The sequence below is a fragment of the Nothobranchius furzeri genome, chromosome 10 (assembly GCF_043380555.1).
Source record: "Nothobranchius furzeri strain GRZ-AD chromosome 10, NfurGRZ-RIMD1, whole genome shotgun sequence".
Lineage (NCBI taxonomy): Eukaryota > Metazoa > Chordata > Actinopteri > Cyprinodontiformes > Nothobranchiidae > Nothobranchius > Nothobranchius furzeri.
Genome location: NC_091750.1, coordinates 67,484,263 through 67,502,952, shown reverse-complemented (window position 1 = coordinate 67,502,952; position 18,690 = coordinate 67,484,263). Strand labels below are relative to the sequence as shown.

The 18,690-nt window shown below is 42.1% G+C and overlaps 2 protein-coding genes across 2 annotated transcripts; both read left to right on the top strand.

Moving 5' to 3' along the window:
- The first annotated feature begins 978 nt into the window (after positions 1–978).
- On the top strand, positions 979–6,077 carry LOC129152558 (oocyte zinc finger protein XlCOF6-like). The gene is made up of 5 exons (XM_054731136.2): positions 979–1,197; positions 2,052–2,147; positions 2,197–2,299; positions 3,029–4,493; positions 5,894–6,077. The coding sequence occupies exons 1-5, from the start codon at positions 979–981 to the stop codon at positions 6,075–6,077; spliced, it is 2,067 nt and encodes a 688-aa protein (XP_054587111.2).
- On the top strand, positions 5,927–15,779 carry LOC107387115 (zinc finger protein 271). Its single transcript, XM_015961887.3, has 2 exons — positions 5,927–6,245; positions 13,904–15,779. The coding sequence occupies exons 1-2, from the start codon at positions 6,125–6,127 to the stop codon at positions 15,661–15,663; spliced, it is 1,881 nt and encodes a 626-aa protein (XP_015817373.3). The 5' UTR covers positions 5,927–6,124; the 3' UTR covers positions 15,664–15,779.
- The last annotated feature ends 2,911 nt before the right edge of the window (positions 15,780–18,690 follow it).

The window sequence follows — 18,690 nt, the reverse complement described above, 5'->3', positions numbered from 1 at the left end:
TTATGAGATTGTCCGTTTTCAAGATCAAATATAAAGAAATTTAAAATAGGCTTAAAATATCTAACCAAGTCAATAACAATCCTCTAACACCAGTGTCATCATGCTATACGAAAAACAGTGGCAGCTTCTCATTCCTGAGATTACCACAAATCCATCGATACCAAGTTTGTCCTGGTCCATGACTGGGAAGGAGCTGAAATATCCACACAGAGTGAACCTGTTTTTACTGCGAGGTCCGCAAATTAAATGGGGATATATATATATATATATATATATATATATATATATATATATATATATATATATATATATAATATATATATATATAAATTAGTGTTTTCACTGATAACACTAATTAATTTATATTTGATCTTGATGGTGAAACTAAAGGCGTTTAACACTGAACACCTAACATGAATGCAGCTTCTGAGAGCTAGCTAATATCAGCTAAAACTGTGTTCTGCTGCTGCTGCTCACCGTCCTTCTACTTGCTTCTGTTCAATTAACTTTTCCTCCTTCTTTTCTTTTCTGGAAGCCAGATTTCCCTTTCTTGGGAAAAGACATGACTGACTCTCCTGTCTCCAGCTCTGGCTGTCGGCATCTGCGATGTCTCATTAGCTGTACATGCGGCCGTGCAGCCCCTGGCCGCTGGTGTGGACTAAACCACTTTGCACATTTTTAAGGGGTGATAGATGCCTCAGAGATTATTCAGTTATTATTTTTCAGGCGAAATTCTGTTTCTTAACCCCTTTATCCAGGTAAAGGGAAGTTTATTAAGACATTAAGTAAGTTGGGGGGAAAAAACAACAACAATAAAACATTTTTATTCAAAGCTGTCTCAGGGCCCCTCCCTGCAGTGGGCCCTGGGTAAACGGTACCCTTTCCCCCCCCAGTCCAACGCCCCTGTCAAACTCAACACTACAGTGTAGCATTCATCCATTCACACACACTTTCTCACACTGGTGGTGATGAGCTACAATGTATCCACAGCTGCCCTGGAGCGCACTGACAGAGGCGAGGTGTTATCAGTCCCTCCACCAGCAGGCAAGGCGGATTAAGTCTCTTGCCCAAGGACACAACAGCAGAATTCTCAGTCCAAAGCCGGCATCAAACCTGCAACCTTCTGATTACTGGACAACACTCAACCTCGTGAGCTACTGCTGCCCTAACAAACCCCCAACTGCCCCATCTGCTCTGGTATATATCAAAATATAATCGGGCCATGACCCATAGACAGAACTCAGTCGTGGGGCAGAATCTACAGTTATCTTTCAAACCATCTCCACATGCTAATGGACAACAAACAATGGGATGTACTCACTGCCAAGAATGTCAGTCAATTGGGCAGTTCACCATACACTGTCAAGGTAGATGCAAATACATCCCTTTTTCAAAATAAATGACTTATGTACCGCCATCTGCTCTTTATTCAATGAAAAGCCCAATCTAAATGTGAAGATTCTGACACTCGTCAGTGACTCGATGCAATCTGCTGAGTTCCTTATAAAGGAAACTTTTTACTGATTGGCTTAATGAACTGACCTGTATTGGAATGCTTACTTTGTGAAGTGCCTTGAGACGACTCGTCGTGATTTGGCGCTATATAAATAAACTTAAACTGAATCAAATTAAAGAGCAAGTCACCCCCAAATAAACTATTTTTTGCTGATAAACTAAATAAACGAGTGTCTAATCGTGCTGCAGACACGTGTAGTCAATAATTTGGCACTTCAGTGCCTCTTAGTTAAAATTTAAATATTCTGCCTAAAACTGGCAGTGTTGTGCCATTGCCAGGTAAACACTCTGCACCGTATTTTAATTTAAATCTGCCACCGCTATTGGCTAAGAGGTATGCTATGATGTAAACTGGTACATTATGATGTCACAATGCTGTCGTGAGCCTGTGTGTGTGTATTTGTTAGCAGCTCCGCCTTCTCGGGCTGCCAGGCAACAGCATTTGTTGCATTTTTCAAACATGAAGTGGGAGTGGAGTTAGACTCTGGTAGGGGGTGACTTGCTCTTTAAGTAATCCAAAGTTGATGCCAAAACAGTTTCAAATGAGCTGTCGTCATCTCAGTTGCATCATCCTGCCCACCAAACTGATAGGGCGCTGTTATTGGTATAACACCAAACTGTTCAGGCCAATGGTAAATGATAAATGTGATAAATGACCCGCACTTGTATAGCGCCCCTCAGAGTAAGGACTCCAAAGAGCTTTACACTACAGTGTATGATTCATCCATTCACACACTGATGATGATGAGCTACGATGTAGCCACAGCTGCCCTGGGGTGCACTGGTAGACCTACAGAGGCTACAATGGAGCGCGGCTGGAGCCACACATGCAGAGCAATTTGGCTCCTCTCTGTCTAGGGTTCTCAGCTAGTAGTTTTGTGCTTTTGTGAGGAACTGATGACAGATGATTCCACGCTGTAGTTCTTTTTTAAAACACAGAGCAGTTTTGTTTACCTGCTTTCCCGCTACGTTTCGTTTGCGTCTGCAAACTTCCTCGGGCTGACGCTGATGTCAAAGGGTGATCATTGACGCTGACGTCAGCCTGAGGAAGTTTGCAGCCGCAAACGAAACGTAGCGGGAAAGCAGGTAAACAAAACTGCTCTGTGTTTTAAAAAAGAACTACAGCATGGAATTAGAGATACGACACAGCAAGAACACACCTAAGATGATGACAGATGAGAGACAGACTCTTGCTGTACATTTGCCTTATATCTAAATGCCTGATGCATGAAATTTTTTTAAATATTATATTTAAAACGAAATTTGAAAAAAAAAAAAAACTGAATTTGTGTAAGCTGGTGCAAATAGTATGGAACAAATTTAGAGATGTGGTGCTTAAAACTTAAAGTACTGTCAAGCTATACTGTGAATTTCTGCAACAAATTTCTGAGACTTTTTGTTTTGTCATCTTCTGCGAGCCGGTTTGGATGACATCTGTCTCAGAATTAATGTGGTGAATTCAATCATAGTGAATGCATGTCTGAATATAAAGTTACAACTGCCCTTGATGCAGGTGTTCAGCAAACGACGCATATTGAGGAAGCTGAAGAATGGAGGCCTGATGTGGACCAGCAGGACCCGGAGCACCTCAACATAAAGGAGGAAGAGGATGAGCTATGGACCAGTCTGGAGGACGAACAGCTGGATGTGAAGCAGGAGACGGATTCAACCATGTTTTCATGCACTGTATTGAAGAGTGAGAGTGACAAAGAAAGTCCACCGCTCCATCAAGATCAAGGAGAAAATCTTTCATTCAGTAGCTCAACTGACCGGATGAAAATAGAAGTTGATGATGAGAACTCTGTGGGAGCGGAGACACCCAGCAGCACAGATCTAAACGCACACGATCAGGATCCCAGCTCTTCAGAAACTGAAATCAGTGAGGAAGATGAGGAGGACTTGGTCAGTCCTGATCCTCAGCTGAAACATTTGATGAACACTGAATCAAACAGTTTAACTGATAAAGAAACGATCACACTGAATAATAATGTAGACTCATCCAGAAAAGTCCAGACTGAGCTAGAATCATGTAGTTGTGATGACTGTGGACAGAAATTAACCAGCAAGGGAAATCTAAATAGACACATGCGAATCCACACAGGGGAGAAAATGTTTGTTTGTGATGTTTGTGGACAAAGATTCAGTCAAAAGACCAGTTTAAATGTGCACATGCGTATTCACACAGGACAGAAACCATTTGGTTGTGATGTCTGTGGACGAATGTTCAATCAGAAAGGAACTTTAAATAAACACATAACGGTCCACTCAGGACAGAAGCCCTTTGCTTGTGATGTTTGCAGCAAAATGTTTAGCCGCAGGAACAGTTTAAACACACACGTGGAAATCCACAAAGGACAGAAGCAGTTTGGCTGTGGTGTTTGTAGACAAAGATTTTGCCGAAAGACAACTTTGAATGTTCATATGAGAATCCACACAGGACAGACACCATTTGGCTGTGATGTTTGTGGACGAACATTTAGCGACAAGGGAAACTTAAACAAACATTTAAGAATCCACTTAGGACAGAAAATGTTTGCTTGTGATGTTTGTGGACAATCATTTAGCCAAAAAGTCCATTTGAATCGACATGCAAGAACCCACACAGGACAGAAACCTTTTAGTTGTGAAGTTTGTGGACAAATGTTTACAGATAAAGCAAATGTAAACAAACACATGAGGACCCACACAGGAGAGAAACCTTTTGTTTGTGATGTTTGTGGACAAAAGTTTAGACTCAAATACAATTTGAATACACACATGAGGATACACACAGGACAGAAACCTTTTGCTTGTAACATTTGTGGACAAAATTTTAGACAAAAGTTTAGTTTAAACACACACATGAGAATCCACACCGGGCAAAAACCGTTTGCTTGTGATGTTTGTGGACAAAGGTTTAGACATAAGTCTGGCTTAACCACACATACGAGGATCCACACAGGACTCACCCCGTTTTCTTGTGATGTTTGTGGAGAAAGGTTTAGATACAAGTTCACTTTAAATACACACATGAGAGTTCACACAAGATTGTGAACGTTTCCACTGTTAATATTAAGACAACTTCAATCAACACACTTGAAGAGGACGTGTTATGCAAAAACCACCTTTTGCAACCTTTTGTGCTGCCATGTGGGATTCTACTAACTTTTTAAACACCCTAATCATGAAAAAAAGACTGTCCATCTCTTCTTTCAGTGTTTGATTTCAGGAATTACCTGCCTAAAATGAGTTGTTTCAGAAAGTCCCAGTTTGTGATGTCACAAACAGGGAAATTTGCCTAGAACCCCCTCTGACCTCTCCAGGCTGGAGAAGCAGCAGCTCTACTTCAAGCCCCTCTGAGATATTGGAGCTTCTCAGTTTATAGCAGCCTGAGTGGGGGGATAGTTGGGCGTGGCCAGCAGCAGCTTGTTTCTTCCTAAAAGTGACAGAACTCTGAAAGTACTCATTCTGGAGGCACTGAAACTGTGAAGAAAAAAACTGCTCAAATCACTTTACCTGAGAGGCATTTTATACAAAGAACTTTATTTACATGTTTTTTTATCAACCATAGAACTATTATTATAACTTGGAAAAGTTTCCTTTTAAATATTATATTTCATCAGATTATATTTTCATTCTTTGAAACATTTGATACCCAACAGGCCTCATTAGTTGTTACAGGTTTGACACCTGAATATAAACAAACTTTTTTTACATGCCTTGAAATGCATGCTTTTAGTTAGTTTGTTGAGTGCAAATCTGTGTATTTGAGCTGTAGATGCAAAAACCTTTTCATCTTCATAATCTGTAATAAAAGTTCCATTCCAGTGTCCTAAACCAGTGTCCTTATACTGCTATGCTCCTTCAGTTAAAACATGAAATAATCAAACTGGTTTATCTGGAAGCCTTTCTGTGCAGAAATAGCAGAATACCTCAGGTGAACAAATGATTTCAGTGCAAGTTGGTGAAGAGCAATCTTAAAAAAAGATTAGATTGTTTTATTTGACTGTCTTTCAGTCTGCAGATTTTAAAGTGAATGAATGATCTATATGTTTTGAGACGTAATAAACTGAAATCCGAACAGAATTAATAAATTTATTGAGCCAATTTGCAATATTGTTATCTTTATTTGTAAATGTGGAGTTTTAAAGGATGAAGCCTGTTGTTCCAAAATCTTCTATAATGCACACCAACAGAAGAAAAATTTAGAACACACACACACACACACACACACACACACACACACACACACACACACACACACACACACACACACACACACACACACACACACACACACACACACACACACACACACACACACACACACACACACACACACACACAACATCAATGCTAGATGTTTTATAGTATCTTAACTGCACATGCGCGAAAACAGACTCCCTGCAGTTCTTCTCTTGGACGGGTGGCGTCGCTACAACGTTGTACAACAGAAAAAAGACCAGAAGAAGAAAAGCAAAGGAAGTGGTGAACGCTTCATTCACCGACCGTGGCTGTTGTCTCCAACAGATCCAAGCGATTTTCAACGTTTCACATCAAATGTTGCCTCGTTAACAACTTGACTTTGGCTCAGTTGCTCTGTACGAAATAATCAGACGAACGAACAAAGATGTGGAGACTTTTGGAAGCAACAACCGAACACAAACCAACGTTGGGTTTGGATGGAAATGAGCAACTAAACAAGTCCGTGGATGCTGTTTTCAGTCCCACAGTTCGACTGCACAGATTAGGTTTGTATATGTCAGTTCATCATATCAGATTTGATAATTTAAGTCAATATTTTTTACGGTTTTGAGGACGCTAACGGGTTTTTTAAGTGACAGACCTTTCTTTAAAACAGCTGCTGTTCGTTAGATTAATGCGTGGTTGCAGCCGCCATCTTAGGCAGTGCTACTCGGTCGCTGTGTCTCAATTCAGGGTCTGCATCCTTCGAAGGACCCAGCCTACTCGGCCGACGTGGGCTGGGTCCTCCGTCGGCCGAGTAGACCAGATGTTAACGGCTGTGAATTTCCCCCACTCCGTCAGCGAACGTTCCGTCGCCTAGCAACCGTGGAACCGCTGAGCAGAGGGGAGAAGGAACTTTATGTTTGTGTTTATGTTTATTCATTTGGCAGACGCTTTTATCCAAAGCGACGTACAATTTTTAACTTGTAGGGCATGTTGTGATCTGTAGGTGTTGACGCAGCCATTGATGACAGGAGAACCAACGACCAGTTTCTTGACGGAGGAAGGACAAACACCATGTAGACCAGGGGTGTCAAACTCATTTTAGCTCAGGGGCCACATTGAGGGAAATCTAGTCCCAAGTGGGCCGGACCGGTAAATTAAAAACAACTTCAGATTGTTTTCTTTGTTTTAATACAATCAATATAAAACAATGCTGGAGCCTGAGGACAGTGTATCCAAAATAGTACAAGTACAACGCCTGAAGTGTACTTGAAAATTTGAAAAAAAAAAAAAAAAAACATTCCTTAGTGATTCAAAGAGCTTACAGATCACATGGCTAGATCAGTTTCATGCAGCACTTAAAGTATATTTGACTCATTTTACTTTACATCTTTTAGCTTTCACCAGCACATCAACATCAGAAGTCACATCCTGAGTGGCGGCCAACTTCAGGATGTGATTCAAGTTCTTGTGTGAGTCTTGAGCGCAGCTTTGTTTTATTTATACTCATTACAGAGAAAACTTGCTCACAAAGATAAGTTTATTTTCACTCTACATTGTAAAGTATGAAAATAAAGTTTACACAACCATCTCGCGGGCCGGATTTAACCCGTTTGCGGGCTGGATCTGGCCCGCGAGCTGCATATTTGACACCCCTGATGTAGACAGCATTCAGTGGGGACCGGTAGCAGAGGATGGTTGCGGCAGCACCACCCCCTTTTTATTTATACAATCACAATAATGAGTCACAGCTGTAAGAGCACAATCAACAAAACTTAACACTCCCACTTGCTCTTATACAGTGAACTCCTCTATTATGACAATCAATTCACATTCCAAATAAATATTTTTTGAATCTATCCATCTTGACCTTTGTTACAGGCTTTGTTAAAACATCTGCAACCATGTCTGTTGTTGGACAATACTCAATGGTTATCACTCAACATAGATCTAATAAAGTGACACTTTATGTCTATGTGTTTATTTCTCTGTCGACAGACTGGATTCTTAGACAAAGCGATAGCACCTTGATTATCTCCAAAGATTTTTACACTCATCAGTCAACCCTTTTAGCAGTTGCAAAAGATATAAACTCTCCTGTACTGTGGCAGCTAGAGCTTTATATTCTGCTTCACATGTTGATAACGCAACACTTTGCTGTTTCTTGGTCCTCCATGAGATAGAGCCACTTTTGTTTAAGCTAAAACAATAACCTGTAGTGCTGCATCTGTCGGTGCGATCTGAAGCCCAATCTGCATCACTATAAGCTTCAAGTTCAAGCTTTCCTTCACTTTTTGTATAACCGCTCTTGATTTATTGTTCCTTTTAGGTATCTTAACACATGTTTTGCAGCTGTTAAGTGTTGCTCTTTTGGTTTAGACAGATACTGGGAAAGTTTACTAACAATCCAACATATGTCAGGCCTTGTACAGGTCATTATGTAGATCAAACTGCCGACCATTTCACGATACCTTCTTGCATCAACGGAGTCACCTTCATTCATCAAAATGCAAATTTTGTTCACACGGAGTAGATCTTGCTTTACAGTTAGACATACCAAATCTTTCCAATATTTTTGTTAGGAATCTTGTCTGGTTCATCTTTATCTCTCCTTTCTGTGTAAAATCAACACCCAAGCACGTTTTTAGATTACCAAGATCTTTCATCTTAAAGATTTTTGTTAACATGTCTTTCACTTCTTCAAGTGACTTTGTATCCTTTGATGCAACAAGGAGATCATCAACCCAGATTAACAGATGCATTTGTCCATATTATGTTTGTTTACTGTAGACACAATGATCTGCTTCATTCTGTATAAAACCGTTTTTACCAAGACAATCATGCAGCATTTTGTTCCAGTTCCGCCCAGACTGCTTTAGACCAAATAAGGACTTTTCAACCGACACACAAGCTTTTTACCCGTGTCAGACTTGATTTCAAAGCCTTCAGGTTGCTCAATGTACATGTCACAGTCAATGGGAGCGTTCAGATACGCTGTTTTTACATCCATCTGATACAACTCTAAGTCATTCTGTGCAGCAAGATGCATTAATGTGCGTACAGAAGTCATATCAGCTGTTGGAGAAATGTTTCTTTGTAATCTATTCCTGCTTTTTGACTATATCCTTTCGCTACATATCTGGCCTTATATGTCTGTGTTGAATCAGCATTTTCTTTGATAGCATAAACCCATCTGCCCCCCACTATGGATTTACCCTCTGGTAGTGTAGTTAAAGTGAACGTGTTGTTTTCTTCTAAGGACCTCACTTCTTGCATTGCACGTACCCACATTTCAGACTTTGATGAGGTTATAGCCTCCTTGTATGTGTGTGGGATATTGCTTAGCATCATGTAACAATAATCAACATCAATTGATTCCTCGTCTTCCTCCACTCTATATTCATAATCATTCAGGTACTCTGGACGCTTCCTCTCCCTCTTAGGATAACGTCTACCGTGACTTTCTTCGATCTGAATGTTGTTTTCTGGTTCCGAGGCCTCAATCTCTGTCTCAGGTTTCACTTCAGGATCTTGTTTAGTCATTGACTCTTTAGATACGGAAGGGATAAGCCTCTCCCCAAATACATCGTCATCGTTTAAAATCAGTCGGTCTGCGTTGAATGTTCAACCACAGTCTTGGTTACAAACTTCACTAACTTGTACTTAAGTACCTTTCCTGTTTCTGGGTAGTAAACCAAATATGCTGGGCTTATGGGGCCAGCTAGGTCTGTGTGCACCAACTCCAGTGCTTCTTTAGCTCTCACATCAGGCTCTCTGCTTCTAGTCTGAACAAACTTTCCTTGTATGCAGGTTTCAGTTTAGATTAGATTGATCATTTTTACCTTTGATTTTCATTCCTTTGGTTACATTCTCCAACTTTGACACGTCATCATAATTGCAATGACCAAGTACCTCATGCCATGTTTGAATATCATAACATTCTTCATTATAGTCATTCTCGCTATTTATAGTGTTCAGATAGTACAGTCTCCCGTATTCTTTAATGTCAAACCTGGTGCCGTCTTTGTGGATCAGCTGGTTGCTTCCCTCCTTGAAGTGGACCTCAGCTCCATTGGTGGTCGCAGCTTTGACCGAAAAGATGTCCTGCGGGAACGTGGGGATGTAGAGCGCCCTCTGCAGTGTCGCCGACATAGGACGTCCCTTGCTGTCCCTCAGGCAGACCACGGCCTCGCCTCGTTTGTGTGCAACGCCACTCGTTCGCTTCCCATCAGCCAGCTCCATGAAATGCTTCTCCGGGAGGAAGGTGTCATCAAAGCTTCTAAACTTCTCGATGTCGTTGATAATGTGGGAAGTTGCTCCTGTGTCGACCATCAGACCTCTTTCTTTCACTCTGTTCATGACGCTGTCCCTGATCTTGAAGGCAAATGTGTGACATTCTTCATCAGCTGCGAGCTTTGCGTCATCTCTCCTTTTCCGTCTGCAGTTCGAGTCTCTGTGAGTGGGGCTCCGGCAAAATGTACACCACTGTCTCTGCTGGCCACATTCTCGTGCTTTATGCCCCGTCTGGCCGCACGTGTAGCATCTTAACTGAGTAAAATCTCTTTTCCCCCTCATCCTCATACTCGAATCTCCAGCTTTCATAACAGCGTCATCATTGCAGGAGGAATTCAATTTTTCAGTGCTCTCATAACTTCTTAACTTTGTTTTAAATGCACTGAATGTTCTCTTGTCATCACTTTGTGTTATATGAATGGCAAATGGCTTAAATGCTTCTGGTAACCCTTTCAGAACCATTGCAATCAGCAGCCTGTCGCTTAACGTCTCTCCTGCATTTCTTAGTGCTGTTATGGCAGTAGCTGCAGGGCTTTCCTTCCATCATCTGGGGCATCTCATTATGAGGGAAAGACTCTTATTGTCCAAAAACTGGATTAATTCCGCGTATGCTCATTCTTTGAGGCGTCGTTGTCATCATCATCTGCTCCACCCTCGCCTGGCTCATCTGAGCGTAGGATTGTCTCCTTAAGTCCCAGCAGCCGCAGGTGACCCAAAAACTTTGTCTCCCACAACTCATAATTTTTCTCATCTCCGTCGAAAAACAATCGTTGCCATCGGTTTCCACTTTCCTTTTTGGGCCCATAACCTGTTGACGCAGCCATTGAAGACAGGAGAACCAATGACCAGTCACTTGACGGAGGAACGGACAAACACCATGTACAGCATTCAGTGGGGACCGGTAGCAGAGGATGGTTGCGACAGCACCACCCCCTTTTTATTTATGCAATCACAATAATGACTCACAGCTGTAAGAGCACAATCAATCAACAAAACTTAACAGTAGGGGAAACCGGAGTACCCGGAGGAAACCCACGCATGCATGGTTGCGGATAGGATTTTCAAACTGGGGGGGGACAAACTTCGAATACACACACACACACACACACACACACACACACACACACACACACACACACACACACACACACACACACACACACACACACACACACACACACACACGGGACTGTCTCAGCTGTTATTTTCGTTAAGGAGTGTGCACGTACAGCATGCGCGCCTCGTGCACGAGCCTACTATTGAAGCTGCCGGTTCGCTTTTGGCCTGAGGGGGCAATCGCGAGCATACAAATTCAAAACTCCATAAAGTCCCTTTAATAAAAGGATTACAGCAATGTGGTTGGTTTTACAGTGCAAGTCCATCACAGTCGTACAGGGATCTTTATCAGAACAGATAAGTGATTACAAGCTGTGCCAACATTTTATCATCCTTGGCCTCCAAACCACCGCGCTCCATGGCCTTAACACGTCTGCAGCTTGCTGATGTCTTCTTGTTTTCATATTGTCTGGTTATCAAAAACAATGAGGTAATCCGCTGTGGGTTGCCCGATTGGCAGAGATTGATTGTACATCCTGCCCTGAAAGAAGGACAAAGTTCATTCTGACCTGCTACAATATATCAGGCCTTTGCCTTCTAGTACAAGATCTTCTTGTTCTTGAAGCACAGAATTAGCTAATAAAAGACAAGTAACCCCAGAATAATGTATAATTCCCAACAGAGGCGATACTCAAAATCATTAGCGTCACAACTACTTTTTTTTTTTTTGTATGACGCTTTCATCCAGGCAAATGAACAGTTTGATCTCTTATTGTCAATGCTGTCATTCACTGTGTCCTCCATCTTTTTCGTTATTTCTGGGGCACTCACACTTTTTTTTTATATGTCCAGCCATATTGTACCTGTTATCTGCAGTAAGAGGCTACAGCTACACAAACATCAGCATGTCCAGCTGCCACTCTGTGGCTCAGTTTCAGCCACTGATTGGTCCAGCGCAGAGCAGCACTTAATACACAGCCTGGACCACCTTTAGCTTTGATTACGGCACACATTTGTTGTGCCATTGTTTCCATAAGCTTCTGCAGTGTCACAAGATTTATTTTCATTCAGTGTTGCATTAATTTCTCACCAAGATATTGCGTTGATGATGTTAGAGTCTGACCGCTGCACAAAGCTTTTTTCAGCACATCCCAAAGATTCTCATTGGGGTTAAGGTCTGGACTCTGTAGTGGCCAATCCATGTGTGAAAATGATGTCTTGTGCTCCCTGAACCACCCTTTCACTAGTTGAGCACGATGGATCCTGGCATTGTCATCTTGGAATATGGCTGGCCATGGCAACACCTGAAATGTTGTATGGGGAAAGTACTGCAAAACAGATGTGATTTATTTAAAAAGGTTATATAAAATGTTGCCATTTGGGCTGCACATTACATTGTAAATGTATCGGCATCACGATAAAGGCGTGCACAATGTGCATATTGCAAAGAACAGAATATCTAAAATTAGGGTGGGAGGCAGATCTTTTAGTTATCAGGCTCCTCTCCTGTGGAACCAGCTCCCAGCTTTAGTCCATGAGGCAGACACCTTGTCTACTTTTAAGACTAGGCTTAAAACATTTTTATTTGATAGGGCCTATGGTTAAAATCTAATGTTAGCCTAGATCTGGACAAGTGGGGGAGTAGAGGGGGGTGGAGTGTACAGTTGGTAAAGACGGCTCTCCCTTGCCCTGCCTCCAACATGCCTCCATCTAAAAAGGCTAGGTTATCCAGAGTTATCTCTGTAGTTATGCTGCTATAGGCTTAGACTGCTGGAGGACACACTGACCACTTTTCACACTCTTCTACTTTCTTCTACAATCTGCTCTTTAACGGTATTATTTCCTGCTATTTCAGCTGTTAACTTTATTTTTTCTCTAAGTGTTTTTCTCCCCAGAAGAAGCTACAATGATGTTCTGCTGAGCTGTGGTGGCCTCATGGAGGGGGCCATCGGTTAGCACACTGCTGCTAACCACTTAAACATTCTCCCTCTCCTGATAATAACATTTTACTCGACATTGAATGTGCTACTACTAGTTTACCCGTTTAATTATAGATTCACTAGGATAAATACAGTAACGTTTATCTCTCACCAAATAGAATATTTATAAGCAATCACAATGTAACCTTAGACACATTGCTTGCTGTGTGTGTGTGTGTGTGTGTGTGTGTGTGTGTGTGTGTGTGTGTGTGTGTGTGTGTGTGTGTGTGTGTGTGTGTGTGTGTGTGTGTGTGTGTGTGTGTGTGTGTGTGTGTGTGTGCCCCTGCTCTGTCTTCTCGATCCCCAGTGAGTCGTGGAGGATGGCTGCTTATACTGAGCCAGGATCCTCTGGAGGTTTCTTCCTGTTAAAAGGGAGTTTTCCTCTCCACTGTCGCTATATGCTTGCTTAGTATGAGGATTGCTGTAAAGTCACTGACTAGTGTCAGTGACTTGATGCAATTTGCTGGGTTCCTTCTATAGGAAACATTTTTTTTCTGATTGGCTTGATGAACTGACCTGGATTGGAATGTTTATTATGCCTTGAGATGACTCTTGTCATGATTTGGCGCTATATAAATAAAATTGAATTGACTTGGGGGGAAAAAACCGCAATGAATGGTCAGCTCAAATGTTTGCTACACATAATAAATGCTGTCAATCAAATGGAAGCATGAAGTTTTTGACATATCAAATAGTCCTCCACCCATTTGACCAATCAGGTGGATTCATATAGGTTAGATGCCCGCACCCCTAGGCAGATGGTACTTAATTTGGATGGCTAGCTAACACCTGAGTTAACTTCGTTCTGCTTTTCCCAGGATTCACAGATTGCCTTTGGATGTTTTGTATTTGTGAGTACATCATTACAACTTTCCATCATGTGTTTGTTTCAGTGTTCCCTTCAGATGTTCATCAGACGGTGCTGATTAAAGAGGTTGCTGTTGAAGAAAAGAGACCTGATGTAGACCAGCAGGACGCAGGGCTCCTCAACATTAAGAAGGAAGAGGAAGGGCTTTGGATCAGTCAAGAAAAAGAGCAGCTCTATGTGCAGAATAAGCTAGATGCTGCCAGGTTCTCATTTACCACTTTGAAGAGTGATGGTGATCACCAACATCGAGACACAAGTATTTCAGCTGACCAGGTGAAAGTACAAAGTGATGAAGACCTAAATACTTGTGGTCGTGATTCTAGCTCCTCAGAGAGTAAAGTCCGTGGGAACGATGTTGACCCTCAGCTGAAAAACCTATCAGACTCATGTCAGTTCAGAAGAAGCTCTTCATGTGATTTGATTGGTGATGAATGTATTGTAGAGAAACACAATGTGGACTCACACAGGAAAGTCCAAACAGGACTGAAACCGTTTTGCTGTGGTGACTGTGGACAGAGATTTGTCAGGAAGGGAAAGCTGAGCATACACATGAGAATCCACAAGGGACAGAACCTGTTGTTTTGTGAAGTCTGTGGAGACATATTTAGCTTAGAGAGGAACTTAAAAAGGCACATGGCGACCCACACAAGACGGAAACGTTTTCCCTGTGATGTCTGTGAAGAATCCTTTAATCATGAGGCAGGTTTAACCAAACACATGACTAGCCACACGGGCCTGAATCCGTTTCTCTGCACGATTTGTGGAAACCGATTTAAACATAAGGCAAGTGTAAGCAGACACATGAAAGTCCACACAGGAGAGAAAGACTTTGGTTGTGGCGTGTGTGGGAAAAGTTTTACTCGAAAAACGGGGTTAGACATGCACGCACGAACCCACACGGGCCAAAAGCCGTTTAGCTGTGATGTTTGTGGTAAAGCATTTGGCGACAGCACAATTTTAAAGGTGCACAGAAGAATCCACTCGGGGCTAAAACCGTATGTGTGTAATGTTTGTGGAAAGAAATTTAGACAAAGTCCACATTTAATCACACACGTGAGGCTCCACACAGGACTACGACCATATGCCTGTGGAGTTTGTGGACATGGGTTTAATGAAAACGCAGCTTTGAAGACGCACATGAGGCTCCACACAGGACAGAAACCATTTCATTGTGAAATCTGTGGACAAACGTTTAAACACAAGTTAAGTCTCACCGGACACCTGAGAATCCACACAGGACAGAAACCTTACTCCTGTGATGTCTGTGGAAAAGACTTTAATAACAGATCCAGTTTAAGGAGCCACACGACAGTCCACACAGGAAACAGACCGTATGTTTGTGACGTTTGTGGAAAACGTTTTACGGGCAAGTTAACTTTAACCATGCACATGAGAAGTCACACAGGACAGAAGCCTTTTTCCTGCAGCGTCTGTGAACAAAGGTTTTCACACAAGCAATCTCTTAAGGTACATCTGAGATCCCACTCAGACCGGAAGCCGTTTTTTTGTGGTGTTTGTCTAAAAGTGTTTAAGCATGAGGAAAATGTGCATCGACACATGAGAAGTCACACAGGACAGAAACCATTTGCCTGCAGCCTCTGTGAACGAAGGTTTTTGTACAAGCAGAGTCTTAAGGCACATGTGAGATCGCACTCGGACCAGAAGCCGTTTTCTTGTGGTGTTTGTCTAAAGGCGTTTAAGCATGATGGAAATTTGCGTCAACACATGAGAAGTCACTCAGAACAGAAGGCGTTTGTTTTGTTTGTGGACAAAAGTTTAGATTGAAGTCGGAGTTAAATGCCCACCTGGGAAACCACCCAGGACAGAAGTCATTTGTTTGTGGGGTTTGTTTTTTTTGTGGGATCTAATAAAATTCTAAACCAGCACATGAAAACCCACAAGGGGCAGAAGCTTTTTGTGATGTTGGACAACGATTTAGACACAAGTGAAGTTTCAACACATGACGTGAAATAGTTTAAAGGTATGGGACACTGAAAAAACATTTTTTAAATGTAAATGTTTTCTCTGATTATAATCCGTCACTAGTTTTTCATGCAGGCTGAACATGAAAATAGTCTCCTACACCTATCTCGATCACTAGTTTTTCATGCAGGCTGAACATGAAAATGGTCTTCTACACCTATCTCCTGCATTAGCTTCTGATAGAAAACAGATGGTCAAAGTCTAGGATTAGAAACTCCTGGCAGATCTACGTCATCCAGTGAATTAGCGTTCATGGACTCACCCATCCTGACTTCGACGGGGAATGTTGTCGGTTTGTTGTCCAGGAATCAGCAGAGGACGTCTCTGATAGTTTAGGCTAACCATTTGCATTAATAACACCACCACACAACAGAAGCTCCTCCTGGCTTGTGTTATTTGTGGAGATAAAACATTGTTGCAAGATGGTGGTAGAGTCGTGTTGCTGTTATCCAATCCAGTGCGAGATAACCAAATATCAGAAAATAAGACTCCAAAACCTGCCATCTTTAGCTCAGCTGTGATGTGGGTAACATTCATGTCAGAGAAATTGTACACTAGTATATTTTTTTCCCCTTACAAGGCATTCATTCCTACTAGAAAAATGTATTGATTAAAGGAGTAAACGACTCCTTTAATCAATACATTGCACTGGTCTCTATTAGAAATCAGTGTGTTGTTAGTCGGTGGGCCTGATTAAAGCTGAGATGTGCTTGAATCAGGAAGTACAAGTCAGTTGGAAGAGAAAGTAGCTTCAGATGGCAGGATTTGGAGTCTTATTTTCTGATATTCAAACATCTTGTCTCTGATTGGCTAACGGCAACACAACTACCGCTGACGCTGGCCGTGTTCGAGACGAGCCAGTTCTGTGCGGATTAGATCACCGGTGATTGGCGCGCAGTGCTTGCCAGTTAGATGTGTCCGACTTGACGCCGACTTGCTCTGATGTCATGCATACGTAGGCAACGATAACCTCGTGAGATCAAGGAGACCGAAGAGCAAGGCGCTGCTGTTGCTCTCCACCAGCTGCAAAACCTAGGGGATGATGGGAAACGCCTGGCTGTCACCTGATCTAAGATCTGATTGGATCCAAACATCCGGTGGTAGAATGCAAAATGTTAGTTGGTCACATGTATTCTGTAAATCATGCTACATTGATGACAACCATATACGCCATAAAGAGAAATGTGATTTGTTCTATTTTGTCACATTTTCTATAAGCACACTAAACCTCTACAGCTGATAACCTTTACTATGCAAATGTCTACAATATGTTATATCCACAAGCATGTGAGGATGTGTTTCGGTTGCTAACAGGCACCAGAATTAAAAGTAAAAATTAAACCGGTATGAACGCTAACGCGATATCTTCATCATCACCCACAAGCGACACGTGTAGGGAAATCTGTCCGACTAATGGGCTCGACACACGGGAGGCGACAAACGACCGCGATCAGCGAAATATGCCGCCGTCGCTTTTATTACCTGACACACGGGAGGCGATCCGCGGCCAGCAGCAAAGCCGTCTACTCGTTCTGTTCCATGGCGAAATCGAATCTTTCGTTGTTTTGTTTGGCTGTGTCAGGTTGGAGGGAAGTAAGGTTATTTAAGCGGTTCAGAGTTTAAAAAGTGGTAGATATGTTTCACAAGGTGCTGCTAGAGTTATGTGAAATCTTAACTTGTGATTTTACTATATAAAACATAATAATAATCAACTTCTCCTTCATGTTTGCTCGGAGATGTACGGAGCATCCTGTCCGCTCATTGGTCAGTGAATGAAACCTCCGTTGATTGGTCCTCGTCCGAGCGACAGCGATGAAAAGTTGAAAATGTTTCAACTTTCTGGGATCGCGTCGCTGGGTCGCCTGTGCACGACACGTGCACGAGCGCAAAATTTCACACGCATGTTTTTTGCGTTTCGCTTGGTAGGAGGGAGACCCGCGATTATCGCTTTGTTGCACATGTCTCATTGAAAATGAATGGAGGAGAGGTGATGTCGCCTCCCGTGTGTCGAGCCCATTATACTGTGTGGTGAGGTTGCTAATGCTAACGGTTAGCTTCTACTACTTGAGAAGTTCTTTGCAGTTTCCTGGACGCTAAAACAACAACCTTCGCCGTCAGTCAAGATGGGTGAGTCCATGAATGTTAAGTGACAGTGTGACGTAGATTTGTCAGGATTCTCTAATTCTAGAGTTTCACCATCCGTTTTCTATCAGAAGCTAATGCAGGAGATAGGTGTCGGAAGACTATTTTCATGTTTAGCCTGCATGAAAAACTCAGTGTGACCCATTATAATCACAAATAATCATTAAAATGTGTTTTTCGGAGTTTCACACCTGTAAGTACATGTCTAGGAGTTGGCTTCAAGATGTCTTTGTTTAAGATCTTGGGGCCAACTACTGCATGACACGCAACAGGTGTCCGGTTAGCCTTGAGACGACTCTTGTCGTGATTTGGCGCTATGTAAATAAACTTGAATTGAATTCCAATTTTAATTAATTTTAAACCATTTTATGTTGTGTGTACACTTTTTAACTGTAACTTTTTCCCTGTAACCATGTGATGCTGCTGCCTGCTTTGACCAGGTCTCCCTTGAAAAGGAGTATTTTAATCTCAATGGGATTTTCTTGTTTAAATGAAATAAAAATGTAATAAGAAATAAAAAAGTAATGAGACACAATCAGGTGATGCCTAGGGGGGAGAAAAAGAGCGTGCGTGTGCAGATGTGTAGGTAGCCATCAGCGCTGGCCCCCTCTTCAGTTTTCCTTTTGAAACCCTTTTGTAGGATTTGGCGTTGACATTTCTGATAGAAACCCTATGGATTCATGGCTT